This window comes from Psammomys obesus, unplaced genomic scaffold (genome assembly GCF_907164565.1).
Source record: "Psammomys obesus unplaced genomic scaffold, mPsaObe1.curated_primary_1811, whole genome shotgun sequence".
Taxonomy (NCBI): domain Eukaryota; kingdom Metazoa; phylum Chordata; class Mammalia; order Rodentia; family Muridae; genus Psammomys; species Psammomys obesus.
The window spans coordinates 25,260,361-25,277,758 of NW_026596046.1; the positions used below are offsets into that span (position 1 = coordinate 25,260,361).

At 46.1% G+C, this 17,398-nt stretch overlaps 1 protein-coding gene across 2 annotated transcripts in view; it reads left to right on the plus strand.

Moving 5' to 3' along the window:
* The window catches only part of Me3 (malic enzyme 3), a 178,756-nt gene that overhangs the window by 157,343 nt on the left and 4,015 nt on the right, over positions 1–17,398 (plus strand). For both annotated transcript variants that reach the window (XM_055623496.1, XM_055623497.1), the window contains 3 exons: positions 2,975–3,084; positions 15,659–15,756; positions 16,086–16,199. In XM_055623496.1, coding sequence (XP_055479471.1) covers positions 2,975–3,084; positions 15,659–15,756; positions 16,086–16,199 — 322 coding nt within the window. The remainder of the gene's footprint in view (positions 1–2,974; positions 3,085–15,658; positions 15,757–16,085; positions 16,200–17,398) is intronic.

The following is a 17,398-nucleotide window of genomic DNA, read 5'->3' on the forward strand; positions in this document are numbered from 1 at the left end:
ATATTACCAAGGAACCTACAATGTGTTGGGTACTGCATAGTGCTGCTCATTAACAGAAGAGTAAACCATGGTGTCTTGTTAGGCTTCCTATTCCTTTGAAGAGATACCATGACTATGGAAACTCTTAAGTAAAGGAAAATATTTCATTGGGATTAGCCTACAGTTTCAGGGGTTTGGTGCATTATCATCATGTCAGGAAACATGGCAGAGTAGAGGCAGACATGGTGCTGGAGAAGGAGCAGAGGGTTCTACATCTTCATCCAAAGGCAGCAGAAGGAGACTGTGACACACACTGGGTGTAGCTTGAGCATATAAGACCTCAAAGCCTAACCCCATAGTGACACACTTCCTCCAACAAGGCCACACCCACTCCAACAAGACCACAACCTCCTAATATTGCCACTCCCTATGGGCCTATGGGAGCCATTGTTATTCAAACCACCACACATGGATCGCATTATTGAAAAAAATTATGAAACTCTTTCTAAGAACTATAAAAAAAATATGGCAAGGGAACGCAAAGAGAAACATTTCGTAGACCTCTCTACCACCGTCACATTGAGCTTCATATGGAGAAATCATTAAGTTTTCTGAGGGTCACGTTGAAGCTCAAAGCCAGTGCTGTATGCTTTCCATCATCCAATCCAATCCCTTACACCTCACCTTCTTTCCTTTTCTAAGAGCCCTCTGGAGCTAGATTGGTGAATTAAAAATTCTCCTACATTCCAATACTCTGTTCCCTGGCCTGGCCTGGCCTGGCCTGGCCTGGCTAAAATTCAGCTTTCCCCTGGGGCCACTACTTTTCCTACAGCCTTACAAGGCTGTGTTCTCTCTCACACTGGGGACTACTACAACTCCATTTAAACCATTTGTGACTAGTCTCCTCTTGAAAACTCATATAAAAGGAAAAGAAGCCTGGGTGATCAGTTAAGAGGTACAAAGAGGCTCTAACCACCTCAGCAGTACTTACTCCAAAAGTGTGAATAAAAATTGTGGCCAGAATGACACTTGGGCTTAGCACTTTGCAGTTTAAAAAGCACCTGTTGGCTATAGCTAATAGTGCTATATTGTATAATTGAAATTTGCTAAGAGACTAGACCTTAAGGACTTAGACCACACACACAGCAATAACCATTATGGTCACAGATATGTCAGCAAGCCCACTTATGGCAATTATTTCACAATGTATACAAATTTCAGATCATAAATGTTGTATGCTTTAATACAGACATTTTTTTATTCATCAGTTATACCTCCGTAACACTGAAAAAAAAAATCACCCTCATCATGTAATCCTTACAAGAACCCGCAGAAGTTGACATGGAAGATAGAATTGTGCATGTTGGGAAAAAAAATGGAAAGCTTTGGCAGGACAGAAGGTGAAGTAACATGTGCGGGGTCACTCAGTTGTGTGTGGAGACGCAGGCTAGGCCCAAGAGACTCAGGCTTCTTTAGCACTGGAATGGCCCAGTGGCCGCACTCTGCTCAGGGCTCTGTGACGTGAACCCATCTCCTAATACCTCACCAGCAACTCTGACTAATACTCTGGAAAACATGCAGAAGGAGCACAGGCTTACCCAGTCACTGGCATTTCTATCCAACGGGATAAGCCATGCTCAGAGAGACGAGGTTGAAATGGTATTTTCTGGGTCAGATCAGTGTTGCTCACTCCATCATAGCCAGCGGCCTCACCAGTTGCCACCAAATACCCTTTCTAGAAGGTAATAAATCTTCCCACAGGTGGGAAAGTAGGCCTACGTAGGCCTCATGCTGTGGTCCACATCACTTTGGCAAGAACGGGCCCTCTCTCCCTGTTATGCGCCCCACACTCCTGTGTCAAGTGTGTATCCATCAGAACTTACTTTAAATGAACGTTCCTGAAATCACAAGTTAACTCATGAGATGGGAACTGTCATTGATTCATGTATTAATAAACTAACTAATTCATACCATGACTGCTTAAAGAAGGCTTAGGAGACCACAGCTGCCAAATGCCAGAACCAAAGGTCAACAATAAATCAAGCCTAATCTATTGAAATGCTTAGGTTGAGGAGTCTTACAAATGAGCTAGCAACATCTCTCTTGGCTTCCCAGAAGGCAATAAATATTAAACAGAAAAAAAATGCGTTATAAAGCATGCATAAATCCAATATTATTTTTATCAAGACCATGAAATCTAATAGGCATAGATTTCCAATAAGTTATATCAAGCAGCTCACTGGACTTTGCCTTTATCCACCAAGGCCGTGTTTGTTAGTTGTCTAGGCTTTTGGAATCACAACTTGCTGAAAATGCAGATTCCCGAACCTCATCCCACAGTCCCTGAGTGTCATTTTTGTGATGGACCTGGTGGTCCATACATTTAATGAGATGACTAACTGGTCTATCTGTGGAGCTTGGGGAACATCTTTGCCGAGATAACAGTGGCTTCAGGAGGTGCCCTTTCTCAGCCTTGCTCGTGTCTTGTTGGAACATATCACATGACTATAGAGGAGTGGACCAACTCCAAGCCTCGGGGTCTGGAGATGGCGACAGCAGGCTTCAGAGGCTCCCAGATCCAGAGCAGTTCTGCTCACTAATGCATTTAGAGTGAGCTCTCTCCTTGGATCTCAGATGGCCACAGGTCGCAAAGAAGGCAGGTCCCACCTCATCCTTGCTGTTACTCCTACCAACTGTGTGGTAGCTCACAGGGAGCCCATAGTCCACATCAGATACAGTGAGGTTGACTCAGTTGGCTGTGAAGCCCTTAGTCCCTGCACTCTCCCATTCACATACATGATGGAGTAGGCAAAGGTCTACTTCTAGGAGATGCTGATCAAGCCAGGAGACAAAAAAAATAAGAGGAAGTACACAGACTATCTTTACCTCTTGTCCTCAGCCTCCCTTGTATCTAGTTCAGGCAGGATCTAGTACAGGAGGTAATGATCATACATTCTTTCCTCCTTTCTTCCCCCTCTCTCCACCCTACCTACAGGTTTGGAATAAATTGCCTCATCCAGTTTGAAGACTTTGCCAATGCCAATGCCTTCCGTCTGCTCAACAAATATCGCAACAAGTACTGCATGTTCAATGATGACATCCAAGGTACGTTTTCACCTCACAAAGTCACTAGGTAATAATGCTTTTTCACAAGGCTCACCCAAATGCCAAAAGCAGGAGGGAAATGTCATCTCACAGCTGGTCTACTGCCAGAGCTGTTAAAGAAACAATATTAGACTTGGAGTCAGCTTCTCCTTGGCTGAGTCTTAGCTCTGTGACCTTGAACACAATTTGCCAAGCTTTGCTGTGCTTAAGCACCAAATGGAAACCATTACCACTTCTGAGGTAGGTAAGAACTGTATGATTTCATATTTGTTAGAAGTTCTACACGCCAGTGTCGATTATTAGCTACCTGAACTTGGAAAAATCACTTCTCTGACTATAATCTTATTATCTGTTCTACGACGGTAATAACTACATCAGAAAAGCATTATAAAAACTGCAAGAGTCGGGCTGGAAGACTGAAAGCCTCGGTAGGTAAAAAGCACTCACTGCCCAATCATGAAGACCTGAGCTGGAATCTACACTCACATAAAAGCCTATGTAACTGCACATGCCCGTAACTACAGCATGGCTGTCACAGGAGGATCATTGGGGTTTTTTGGCCTCCAGACTAGCTCTAGTTTTAATGAGAGGCCATCTCAATGCAACGAGGTACAGAGACCCAATGTTGTTCTCTGTAGACACACTAGCACCATGAGCTTATACCACTCACACATGTGCATACACACACAGAGAGAGAGAGAGAGAGAAAGGGAGGGAGAGAGAGAGAACTCATACATAGAAAATAGTACTTTGTGACTTATCAGATCAAAGCCCCAATGATCATGAAATGGCGTTCCCTACCCATATCTTGCTCTTAGACTTTAAAAACACAAGGTGAATCCCTGTCAGAGAGTCCTGATGAGTCCTTCCCTAAGCTTGGCTGATGTGTGCTGCTGACAGTTATAAGCTTGAAAGACACTGGTCACCAGAGACACAGAGCATCTCAAAAGTCAATGTAAAGTGTCTTTTAACTCCACGTCACTTGGCCACCTCTCCTACAACACCTTCAGGATGTTGTGTGCTGCTCTGGATGTACCCATATCTGAAGCTGGGATAGAACAGAGGCTTCTCAGCGATGTTCCTATTTGACCCAGAAGTTCTCCACAAGAAGTTCTGGGAGCCGTTCCTAGATTTTTGTAAGGCTCAAGAGAAACCTTAATGGGTTCATATGCCTTGTTACTTAACAAAGGAAGTTTGGTGAGACAGGCTTGTTAACACACGGTGGTCCGTATCAAATGAAAAGAATGAGCTGGTATGGAATAGTCTTGTCCTTGAGCAAAAGCTGGATGACATCCTGCAGACAATTCCTCACTCACCAAGGACAATAACGAGTCTTCATCGTGTCAGGTAGGGGCAGACCACAGAGAGTATAAATTCAGTTTAATGTTTATCACTGAATGTTTGTCGTATACTAGGAACTGAGAATCCTAGGAACTGTACATATGTAATTCTGTGAGATAGGCGTCTTATGGATGAAGAAATTGAGGCACAAAGAGAATAAGTAGCTTACTGAGCCAGTAAGTGTTCGTTTGAAAGTGTGTCAGGTATCTGGACTCTGGATTCCACGTTCATAACCACTTACCATCCTGCTCCAGGTCTAACGTCACAAAGCCAAGTGCCTCTTTTTATTATGGTTCTCATTATAGAGTAACAGAAATATGATAAATAATAATTTTATATTTGTTGTGACTTTTCAAGAAGTGATAGAGCATAGTTATAGCTCACTCTTAGAAAACTGAGTTCAAACATATGATTTCAGACCAGAAAAGTGGGTGCCCAGAGAAGGGGGAACCAAAAAGGAAAGCCCAGCTTCTCATTCTATCTCTCCAGCCCCCTGAGGTCTGGGCCTGCAGTAGGCATTGGTGAACAATGCCAGCCTCATCCGACAAACCAGGTACTCTGCAGCTGCAGTGGTACAATCCAAGAAGACTAGCTGGAAATGGAAAAGCATTCTCTCCCTGCCTGCCAGTCAGCTCACAGGCAACCTAATTGGCAAACAAGTGCCTGTGGCCCTGCAGGAAGCACCTGCTGACTGCTGCCATGCCACTCACACATGAGTCAGCGACAGGACAGCCATCTTCCGAGTGGCCTGGGCTGCCAAGTGGAAAACAAGTCCATCGGGGCGGCACACCTGGTGCGGAGTCCAGATGTAGAGGCAGAAAGACAGACAAACTCAACTGTGTACATCCTCATAAACACACGCAGGAACACAGCAGGGCTCTGCCGCCCATCCACCTCCACCTGCCCCACACTGATGCTGGAATGTTCCTCTGCGGTGGAAACATGACTCACTATGTTGGCCACTTTGTGGAGAGACTTTGCACTCATTTGCTGAACTACGTGGGTTGGGTGCAATGACCTCTTCCTTGTCCTCTAATTGTCCTTTCAGTTTGGTTGTTGGGTTTTTGAAACAAAGTCTTACGTAGCCAGGCTGATCTCGAACTCCTGTTCCTCTTGCCTCTCCTCCCCAAGTGCTGGAGGTATGGCTGTGTGGCACCATGTGTACATCCCCTTAACCTGAGGAATTCCTTTATCCTTCACGATTCGGTTCAATGGGTGGCCCGCCCCGGCGTGGTCTGATTTGGGTACCCACCCAGCACGCTCCTCCATCTATTCTTGCACTGGTCAGTTCTAAGCCAGTTTCTGTAGTGTATTGGCTATCATGCTCACCTCACATTGGTCAGTTCTACATCACAGTAACAACACCTGGGAAACACGGGTTAAGGAAGGCAAGACTTACATGGTGGTTTCAGTCCAAGATGCATTGCTCCTAGGCCTTTGGTGACGCTGAGCATCACGGCAGGAGGTGGGGCAGCACTAGTTGCCCGAGGGCATCAGAAAGTAATGAGAAAAGAGCAAAAGGGCCTCAGGGCCAGATACAATCTTGAAATGCACAGTCCCTGACAACCAATTTCTCCGACCAGGCCCCACTTCCTAATTCTCATCATTCCCTAACAACACTCTAAAATTCTGAGCCCATCAATGGGCTCATTGGTGAGTCAGAACCCTCATGATCTGACCCCCTCTCACTGCAGTCATCTACCAGCAAGGGTCAAGAGTTCGACATGTGGGCTCTTGGAAAGAGCATCGTATCCAAACCACTGAAGTCTAGGTGCTTCTGCTGCAGTCTCTGCCTCTCACTAAATGATAAGCTTCCCGAGTCAGGAACCATGGCTTACTTATGTTTGATCTCCGGTTCTCAACACAGTGACTGGGCACAGTTGTAGTTCGAGTGGATAAATCATACCTACACATACAAATGACATGCTCATCATCGTACCTGTTCCTGTAAAAACATCTATGTATACGGGTCCCTGACTTGCAGCTCTCTCTTTCCTGACCACCATACAAATGCACCTCACGCATGCTCATACTCAGATAGTAGACGTGTATGTGCATATGTACAATTGCATATACATGAAATATTTTAAAAATTAAATCAATTCATTTGTTTAAATTCATTGTTTTGAGTCCTATCTATAGACTCTCAGACAAAGCCAGCTAGATAGTTTTCTGATTTACACACAAACACACACACACACACACACACACACACACAAATGGGAAACAAATTTCCTATTTTTCTCCAAAATTAAGATAGATGTCATGAATTTAGAACTCGTGAGAAGAGCTGGTAGACAGAACAAGAATACAGGAAGTCTTTGGTGATCACAGCCCAATATGCAGATGAGCCCATATAACTAATCAAAATGTGAAGAGGTTGGCATGGAGACCTACCCACATCTCCCTTCAGGGGAAGACTTGTTGCAGCCGATGCATGCAGAGTCTCAGCAGCAGAGAGCCCCTAACCTAGTCCTGCCCTGCTCCAGGCTAGCTTCCCCACTCCATCCTTGCTCCTAGTGGGGTTAGTTGAGGATCTGAGGCCTATACTGACTCTCAGTGTCCTTCTCTGCCTCTGTCCACACAACCACAAGCTTAGACAGGTACAATCCATTCCAGCAAGGTGTGGGAATGGCCTTGGAATCTGCCTGTGACCCACATACTGAAAAGCCTGGAACCAAGTGGGCCCCATGCAAATGAGACTAGAGCCATGCTCCTGCTTTTGGCACAAGCCCTGCCTTGTACTCTCAGTGGAACAGGTAAGATGGAATGGCAGTCCTCAGGGGCCCCCAGGCTGAGCTTCCAACGAGCTCCACTGTGCATGATGTTAAACACCTTCTCTGCAGGGTGTGAATCACAGATCCAATGGGGCCTGCAGGGTTGAACTCTGGAGCCACAGCACAGAAGGACTTCCTTCTGTTTGTCTCCTCTGTCCTCATCTGTGGCTCTGGCTCACAGGAATCCTCAGCCCAGGCCAGGCTGGCTGGTTCTTGGTGAACAGGACTGCCAATTCACTGACTCACCGCTGGCAAGCTCTTCAGGAATTTTGGAATAGACAGAGGCTCAGGTGACTTTTGTTGTTTCAGCTGGGAACACCTCCGCTCTAGGGGGAGAAGACAGAAGCATGGGAGGGGAAGGGCTCTGAGGACGGTCATGCTGGGGACAGACTAATTTTGACCTTGGGAAGGATAGCCTGCATGCAAAAAAGTCAGGTACAGAATGCTGCTGACCGAGTGACCTTAGGCCCTGTCCTCCACTTGGAGCTAACCACACAGATTGACTGGGGAACAAGGAACAATGTGCTCATCAACTCCAGAACATACTCCACCCTACCAGCCTTCCCCTCCAGTCCTTCTAAATCCTCAAAGGCAGATGACCTGACAGGATGCCTGTATGCTATGTCACTCCTTCACAATTTTTGTTTGTTTTTGTCCTGTTTGTTCTCAAGATAGAGTATAGCTGTGTAGCCCAGGCTAGCCTTGAACTTGAAGTGACCTCTCTGCCTTCACTGGCTTTCTACTGCTTGGGGCCACAGAACTGCATGCCGCTGAGCCTGGAAAAGGGGAGACATGGCAGCCATGCTTTCCTATGCTTTTCTGCATACTCTCTGGTCCCTTTTAAATTTTGTTTTATTTGTTAGTGTTGCGTGCATTATGTGTGTGAAAGAGATGGTGTGCAAGCTATCGTGCACAGGGGGAGGTCAGAGGACAACTTGAAGGAGCCAGCTCTGCCCTTCAACTGTGGGTTTGGGGAATCAAGTTCAGGTCACCAGGCTTGCATATATAAGTGGTTTTACCCAGGAAGCCGTCCAACCTTCCTCCCAAGTACCTATCCTTACATCTCCGACCTCACTGGCCTGGGAAGTTTCTACTACTTCCATAATTTGGCACATGCTGATTCTTCTGCCTAGAACCTTCTTCCTGCTCTTGGCTAATTTCGTTTGATACTCAAAGGCTCCGACATGATACTACATCCATGGCCATGTCACAGACACCCAGGTGACACCACTCTTCTCATGACCCACGACTAGGTAATGGCCTTCCACTTTGCAGAAAGAATGCTCCCCAGAGCCACCAATGGGGCACGCGTCCCCAGAGATGGGGAACACGTCACTGAAAGATGACCTCAGTGGGTGTGGCTGCAGATGCCACCGCACACGCACAGGCAGAGGGACATGCGCGGCTGAGCTCCAGAGATCTTTGTCCATCTTGTTTGTCCTGCTTACCAAACAGCAATGCCATGAAAAGCCATCAAGGATCCACTCCCCGCCTTGCCTGCCACACACAGATCCATGGTTCCAGGCCAGTCTTAAACTCACCACCCTTCTCCCTCACAGCCTTCCTTTTTACCCTGTCCTGTTTTCTGAGGCTTCTTATTCATGGGACGAGACTCGGCCAGACTCCCCAGGAGCCTCCTCTTTCAGCCACTGGGCAGCAAAAGACCTGGAGAAGTTAAGATGGCATTTCGTCCCTCCAGATTCTTCCAGACCATGGCAGGACAGCCCACTCTGGCCCTTGGAACTGTTAAGGGAGTGGGATTTTTAATATTTTCCCCACCCACAACACTGCAGAGGAACAGGAAACTTAGATAAATTTTTTGCAGGAAATTTTATTCTATATCAAAAGTATATAAAATGGCTATTCCAATCAAACATTTGCTGCTATCAAACCAAGAATTGTATTTCAAAACAATTCTTTGGTGTGCATATAAGTTTTTACCTCATATTAAAGGTGAAAGCAAGTTTTCGTGCTAATGAGATGGGTATGCTTAACTAATTTTAAAGTCAAATATATAATTAAAGTGAAATCATGACTGAATATTTGATACCTCAGGATATAAGCCATTTCCAACATTCTTCAGAGTTGGCCTATTTTAATATTAAAATTGCCAGTGCTGAGAATAGCACTTCATAAAAATATGGAGTACAAAATAACAGAAGTGCAGCTAGTGCTGTTTCAGAAATTGCTGGAATTCTGTCTCGCTTCCAAATTCACTGAGCAATGATTTACAAAAGTCAAGCCAATCACTCAAAGAGCAATTTTGAAATATCAAACATTCTAACACAATACAATCCAAAGTTGTACAGACTTAGTATTTATGTCCTGAAGAATGGCACCATAAAACTATTAAGTTATTTTCCATAACTGAACCATGCTTTTCTATAAGAGCAGACGTCTTTGTGGGCACAGCAGAGACACTGCGATTTGGGACAGACCCCAGTCTCAAACCTGAGCCAGGACAGCCCAGGCAACCTCAGCTGGTGTCGCATGCTGGCGTGGCACATGCAGTACAAAGTAAGCATGTTGTATGTTCAGAACCAGGGCTGCAGAGAAGCTCCATGATGCAAGGCAGGCAAAAACTGCCAGACTGTCTCAGACCTATCGTGTGCTTGGCTCAGACCTATCGTGTGCTTGGCTTTGAATCAATTTCTGATTACTGCACATTCGGAAGATTTTGATGGTTGCTCCTCCACCTCCACTTCAGTTGCATGACTGCTTGTGGGGTTACAACCCACGGCTTAACATGCAGTGCTCTAGAGCGCCCCAGGGTCCTAGAAAAGTCCCTTATGACACAGGGCGCTGTTGACGTAGTCTGTTGACGTAGTCTCAAAGGCCTTGCTGGGTATCCAGAAAGTGGGATCTGACTCTTCAGAAGTGGTGCTGGTAGCTCCTAAAGATCAAGTCGCTTTTTCTGCATTCAATGCCTTTGGTGGCCCCAAGTCAGCTCTCACTGTGTGCAAATGCATGAATGAAGGCAGAGGCTGCTGTGGGGGGATGGGGGAGGGGTTGCTGTGGATCTTGGCAAAGGCATGCTTGGCTTGATAGAAGCCAAACAGTCCTCGGAGACCCAGGGCTCCACAGTCGCCGCACCCAGACCTTGGTCCAGCCTACCTCTTCCTGTCCCTCTAGCTACCAGTTGTTGAGACTGTCACCAATTCCTCCCAAAATCTGTTTTAGCTGAGAAACTGCTTCAACCTAGTCAGATATGACTATTAAAGGGAATGTTTTCAGCTTGTCCTTTTGTGCCATTTCCTAAACCTACAGACTCAAGTATTCTGTTTGCAGGAAGTGTAATTATGGAACATTCCCGCTGAATAAGAGTTTGTTTATCTTTCATCACAAATGGGAACAACCAGTTCACAACACTTGTGGGCACAAGCCATGTTCTCCCACAGACCTAGACTGTCAGACTTCTTGGGGTGGTTACCTCCAAAAATCTAAGCAATTTTCCGCCTCTCCATTTTTGAATTCCAGGCACACAGACCAAGAACTAATCTGCCCCCACCCCACCCACCAGTGGAAGTTAATGGTGGAGACCATAGCTTGATTTGGCAAGATCCTGTTTTATAATTTGGGGTCTAAGAACTACTGCTTTCTCTCTTGAGTTCTGATCTGGAATTAAGATAGCTTGCCCCCTGGAGGGAGGTCTTGAGAGCAGGCCTCAGAAAGGTGACCATGAAGAAGTAGCTGAAGAGACAGCCAGTGGGTGTATAGTTCCTGGAGCCAAATTCACAAAGAGTTCTCCCAAGGAATACTGGGCAGCAGCACTGTTCTTAGCAGTACTGCTGAGATGGTAAAGGACAGGAATCTGAGGCCTGCCCACTGACGCTGGCAAGGTGGAGCTGCTCAGTGACCTCAGCAAGAACTGGGCCAGTTACTTGTGCAGACTGGATTCCACAGAGACAGAGGAGAAAACAAAGGAAGGCGGTGGTCACCTTCGGCTCTTTGAAAAGTTTGACGATAAAAGGCAGTGAGAAGTGGGGTTGGGCCTATGAGGGCAGGACTTTTTCTAATAAAAGCTTTACAGTGTGGTTATACGTGGATGGGGTTGATCCAGCAGAGAGGGAGGAACTGAGGGTGAACAGAGGAGAGTGAGAACTGGAGAACAAATCTCTTGGGCCCATGAGAATGAGATCCAGCGCGGGAGGTGGCATTGATCAGGAGTAGAAAGGCCTTCCATGGTCTCTGCGGGGAGGCAAAGGATGTGGAATGAGTCAAAGGGTCTGGAGACCTGCTAAAGAGATTCCCAGCGTCTTGAAAACATTTCATCCTTCTTTGTACGTTCAAGTGAAGTCCCTGGGTAGGCACTCCATTCAGCTTCTCCTGCCTGCTTCTGTTCCAAGCCTCACTTTCCTAAGAGAAAATGAATAACTAAAAACCTCAATAGATGGTTACCTACTCCATAGATTTTATATAAATGAGCAAGGGCTGATAAGAAAGTAGCACACAGCCAAGCTCACCCTAACATTGATAGTGCTTAGGAAGAGACCCATGTGCTGTGCAAATCTGAAGACCTGAGTTCGAATCCCCAACACCCATGTCAAAAGCCAGGTGTGGCTGCTCTTGACTCTAACCACAACAATGGATGTCGGCAGGGGAACAGACACAGGTAGATCCTGGGAGATTGCTGGCAAGCCAGCCTAGCTAAAAGAGTGAACTGCCAACCTCCTGCCCTGCCAGTAAGGCAGAGAGCAACAGAAGACACCTGACACCCTCCCCTGGCTCACATGCATGTACTACACATGCATTGCCCCATCATACACAAACACACAACACATACACCACAACACACAGCAACAACAGCAAAGGAGTAGCAAATAGACGTCAGCTGCCTTTGTGTTGTTTCGTTGCAGTATGCAGCTCTTCTGTGAGCTCCCCGGGAAAGGCTGTGGTCCCAGCTTTTCTTCTAGACCACTGACTAGGCCAATCCACTTTCTCCTCCGGCTCAGAATCCTCCTCTGTGGAGGTCAGAATCACCAGCCTCCTCCAGCGCTATGTTTTGCTAACAGATTCAGTTATCCAACCCTCAGGTGCTAACCCCTAAAGTTATCTGGTAGGCAAAGAGAAAAAAGCTGTCAAAGATTGCCTAGGCCGGGGACCATCTACCAGGAAGTATCTTTGGCGCCATCTACTGGTGCATGATTTGCAAACTGCCTCCCTGAAAGCAGAAAGCGCCCTAAGGAACAGAAAACTGATTCCAGGGGGCAGAGAGCCGATGTCTCAGTGGGAAAAGCCATCCCACCCAGCATCGATTGAGCACACCTAAAATCCAGACAGCTTTAGAAACGTATATGCTAGTTAATTACTCACAGCATTTCCTGGGTTGCTATGCAATCTTCATGAAATGTTTAATAAAAATTTTTGCATGAGATCTGTGCACGAGTGTGCTCCTGTTCACACAAGGGTATAGGCCAGGGGTGGACGCTGAGTCCATTCCTTTGTCATGTTGCACCTTGTTCTTTGAGACGCAGTGTCGTGCTTAACATGGTGTTTGCCATTTTAGCTAGAGTGCCTGTGAGCCTCCGGGATCCTCCTGACTTTATTCTGCGGTTACAGACACACAGTAGCGAGCCCAGCTCGCACACAGATGCTGAGGACCCAAACTCAAGTCCTCATGCTTGAGAAGAAAGCACGATTACAGACTGAGCCATCTCCCCAGCCCCAGTCAGAGCAGCCAGTGCTCTTCACTGCTGAGCCATCTCTAGCCCCCTGCGGTGGTCATTTTTAATAGATGGAGACATTCTCCTGGGCGTCTATCCTAGCCAACTTGCTAAATCATTTCTTCTTTGTTAAATGTTTAGATTATTTCCAGTCACTGTGTATTACAAATAACACTGGCCTAACTGTTCTAGTGCACATACTTCAGAGTTTCCCACACATCGATTTCCAAAAGTAGAAGTTTAAAGTCAAAGGTCAAAAACAGTTTATGCCCTGGATTTATATGAGGAAACCATATTCTAAAAGAAAAAAAAAGTCACTCTTTCAATTGAAAAAAATTGTGGAGCCTCCCACTTTTCATTGCTCAGTCACCAGCCACAGATAACCTCGTTTTTTGTTTTCTAACTGTTGAAAATAAAACAGACCATTAACTTCCATTCTCCTTCCTTTGACCGCATCATGGAGGCTTAACATTGACAGTTTGACTGCAGCTTTATTGTGAGCTCTCTGTACCAGTCAGGATCTGGACAGAGGCTTACACTGAAACCACTCAACACAGAAAGTGTTGAGTGTATATTAGAGCGTTGAAAAGCAGGAAAGAAACAATAAGACTCTGCTATCACCCCCCCTGCGGCTGAGGAACAAAAGAGAAGAGGGAGCAGCTGGCTGGTGCTGATGGGCGCGCTGTGAGGGTAGTCACAGTGGAAGAAGGAAAGACTCAAGTCTGTGGCGTTCTCTGACTTAGCAAAAGCAGGACTATGGCTGCTTTTAAATTCCATTGTCAAATAAATGATGCTTTAAAAATTATATTAATGTTTCACAGGGTAAACCCATGCAAAATTGCTTTTATCCAGTATTCAAATGTTATTAAATGCCCTACGAAGACGGAGGCAATGCTGGAAATAGTGTTCTTTTCGCCCTCTGCGGCCTTTCAGTTGCTCTCTAGTGCCCCCTTCTGGCAGATCCCTGAATAAAGCCAGTTGGTAGTTGTTTGCACTTGAATCAGAGTAAGCTCAGAAAGTAATGTGTTAATTGGTACAGTCCACTCTCTTGTTCACTCAGCGTCCTTGCACATAATTCCGTTTGTATTTCCAGATGACAGAAGCAACTCTAACAAATGAAAACTGTCTCACCTTCTCCCCAAAATAAGAAGAGATGTGTCTTGACAATTACTGCAAGAGAGTCCTAACCATCACTAGGAAAATTAACTGGTTCTTCAAATCCAGTCACAATTGAAAACCCAGTTACCCCAAGATTAAAGAATTAACTTCCAAAAATTCATAAGATGATCAAGGGGAAAAGAAGGAAGGAAGAATTAGCTAACACCTTCCATTACCAATTGCCATATAACCAAGAAAAAAGTGTGTATGTCTGCTTGCTGGCTTCTTTAGCCAGTCATGATGTCACCTCTGCTCATAAAGCTCTTCCTCAGCCATTCCATGTTTTCTTGTCGTCAGACAGGACTTTACCTGGCCAGGGTTCTTCACTCAATAAGGAGGCCTAACCCTGCATTTCTGAAGGAAGGCCCTTGCTAGCAATAGTCCTGCCTATCTTCGGTTGTGTCACGTTCACTGAAACTTACTAACAAGCACGGAAATATCGAGATATCCCCGGAGGGTGCCTCAGTAGCAGCTGTGTTCTTCCTGCTGGCTGTCTCCCTCTTGGTTATTAGGATCAGTCCCCACAGCCAGAAAAACGGGGTCTTCTTTGCTTCCCAGTTTAGTGCACGGGAAGTCTCCTCAACTCAATAGAAGCTTGCTGTGATTTCTAAAGGAAGTTTTTCTTTCCTGGGAGGTAAGGCCTCTAATCAGGCAGAGCACAAATTCGAAACCACAGGAAGCGTAAATTCTGTAAGTGAGTTATCTGGTGGAATTGTGAAAGGCCCGTGTGTTCTGGCTGTGAGAGAAAGGGCACAATATATTGTTTGCTGTATCAGCTCATAGTTTACAGACTGTTACCATGCACAACCTTGTCACGTGGTAACATGGGCAGGTCATGACACCAGACACTTGGTGTCTTGTGGTCCCACCATGTCTCACCTTTAAATGTTTTTAACCCTTAAATGAATAATTCTATGGGCACCATGTCCTGCGTGACTCGGTCATGGAAACCTGACTAGGATGACAACACGAATGGAGAAATGATAGACAGTGAAGGAATGACAGACACACAGAGAGAGACCCAGGGATTTGATGTGCTAGATTCACCGTGATGGAGGGCACCAGGATTACAGAGTGAGCAAGACTCAGCCTGACTATTATGTACAGCCCAGGAGAAGGGGTTAGTTCGTCTCCGTGGGAGGCCTCTGTGGGGCAGTCTCAAGCTGTAAACATGAGGGAGAAGAAAGCTAGAGTAGATGTTCATTGTCCCACACAGACCAGGGGAAGGCTTTGTCCACTCCCACGGAGCTAAGGTACTGAGGTTCCTGGCATGGCTGTGCCCATGTCAGCTGTACCCATTCGCTCTGCATTCCATCCACTGCCCCCACATATGGGGAATCACACTTCATTTTGGGCATCGATTAATTACCCTTTTACTTCATTTGGTAATAATAGAAGTAGCAGCTCCTGGCTAGCTGGCTGTCTCTCCCACAGGTAAGTAACAATCCCAGGTACCATTTTCAAACAGTTATTTACAGGAGAAGGGAGGAGATGGAACTGATTTACCTGCAGATAGGATTTCTTTAATTGTCAAGGAGCTTCTTCTCCCACAGGTCCTAGACGTTGGGAGCTCTGCTTAAATGTTGGGGATTGAGCGCTAGAAGCTGTAGATTGATGTGGTCCGCTCTGTTGCAGGGACAGCCTCTGTAGCTGTGGCAGGGATCCTGGCCGCTCTGAGAATCACCAAGAACAGGCTCTCCAATCACGTGTTTGTTTTCCAGGGTGCTGGTGAGGTAAATACTGTCAGAAGGGCTCTACGGCGCTTTTTCAAGAACAGTAAGGATGGGTGGCGTGGCGTAGTATTCACGGGGAGGGGTGGTCTGGGATTCTGACTAGAGGAAGCAGTACGAGTGTGTTCTGATCATTGCGGCTTTTTGAGTCTCAGCGTTTGAGTTTCTCAAAGTACAGATTTAACTAGGCTGCCTAGTAATTGTGGGGCTGGCGGACAAAAAAAAAAAAAAAAAAAAAAAGAAGGGCTCTGTTTGGTAAAACATCTGGTGTGTGCTGAACAGCTGTGTGATCTGAGTCTAAACATCATCCTAATGCTTCCCCCCTCCCCCAGGCAGCCATGGGCATCGCCCACCTCCTTGTCATGGCACTGGAGAAGGAAGGTGTACCCAAAGCAGAGGCCATAAGGAAAATCTGGATGGTGGATTCCAAGGGTCTCATTGTCAAGGTACTACTGTTTGGGGCTGAAAAGCTAGAGGTTTCCGCACAGCTAGAGCTGCCAACAACTAAACTGAAAGAGTTCTCCAGCTGGGCATGGTGGTGCATTCCTCTAATCCCAGCAGGGAGGCTGGGAGGCAGAGACAGGTAGATCTCTGAGTTTGGGGCCAGCCTGGTCTACAGAGCATATTTCAGGACAGCAAGGGCTACACAAAGAAACCCTGTCTCAAAAAAAAAAAAAAAAAAAGGAGGAGAAAGACAGAGGAAGAGGGAGGAGAGAAGGAGGGAGGGAGAGAGAGAGAGAGAGAGGGAAAAAAAGAGAGATCTTCAAAGGGCAGAGTGCTTAGAATGGAAAGCATAAAGAAATTTCCAAAGTAAAAGCTTTAATTGCTGTTGTCCAAAAGTACTGAGGGGTGTGTGTGTGTGTGTGTGTGTGTGTGTGTGTGTGTGTGTGTGTGTGTGCCTGCATGTATGGGTACCTGAATACCCCCTTCAGTCTTTTCTACTATCACTTCCTGCCTTGGGTTAGTCTCCTCCAAAAGACACATGTTCTCGCCCTTCCATAATTTTGCACATCTTGCCATCCTCCGTCATTCCAGAGAACGGTCTCTTCTGAGCAGGTTACCAGACACTGGTGACTCCTCTTACTTGCTCATTTTCCAGCGTCATTTCACCCTAATAATCCAGGAGCGGTAGGCTTGGCATCATCGCTCTGGCATTCCCGAGGCCAGCTGGACCAGTCAGATTGCACTCATTTACCAGAACTTGGGCCAGCCTGTCACTACCAGGCTTCTGTTTGAGGAGATGGAAATACATCTGGATCTTCTCAAGCACAGATGGCATGATTGTCCTATCCTAGACTCAGCTTCAAGATGCTCGCAGGGAGTAGTGGATCCTATTAGGTCCATTCACATTAGCTCTCTGGTACTAGAGCTCAAGCCCCTGTCCTGCCATGAACCTGTGGACTGCATTTTTTGTGGCCAAGGGATTCGATGAGGCTAACGAATATCCCAGGAGTCTTTCTATCCTAGCCCAGGAAGCCATAACCCCCAACAGCTAAAAATAAAAATAAAGGATGATTTATTGAGTCGTCTTCTGTGTGGCTGGGGAGATGGCTCGGAGGTTAAAGACACTTGTTTGTTCTTTAAGGGGACCCAGATTTGATTTGATTTGATTTGATTTGATTTGATTTGATTTGATTTGATTTGA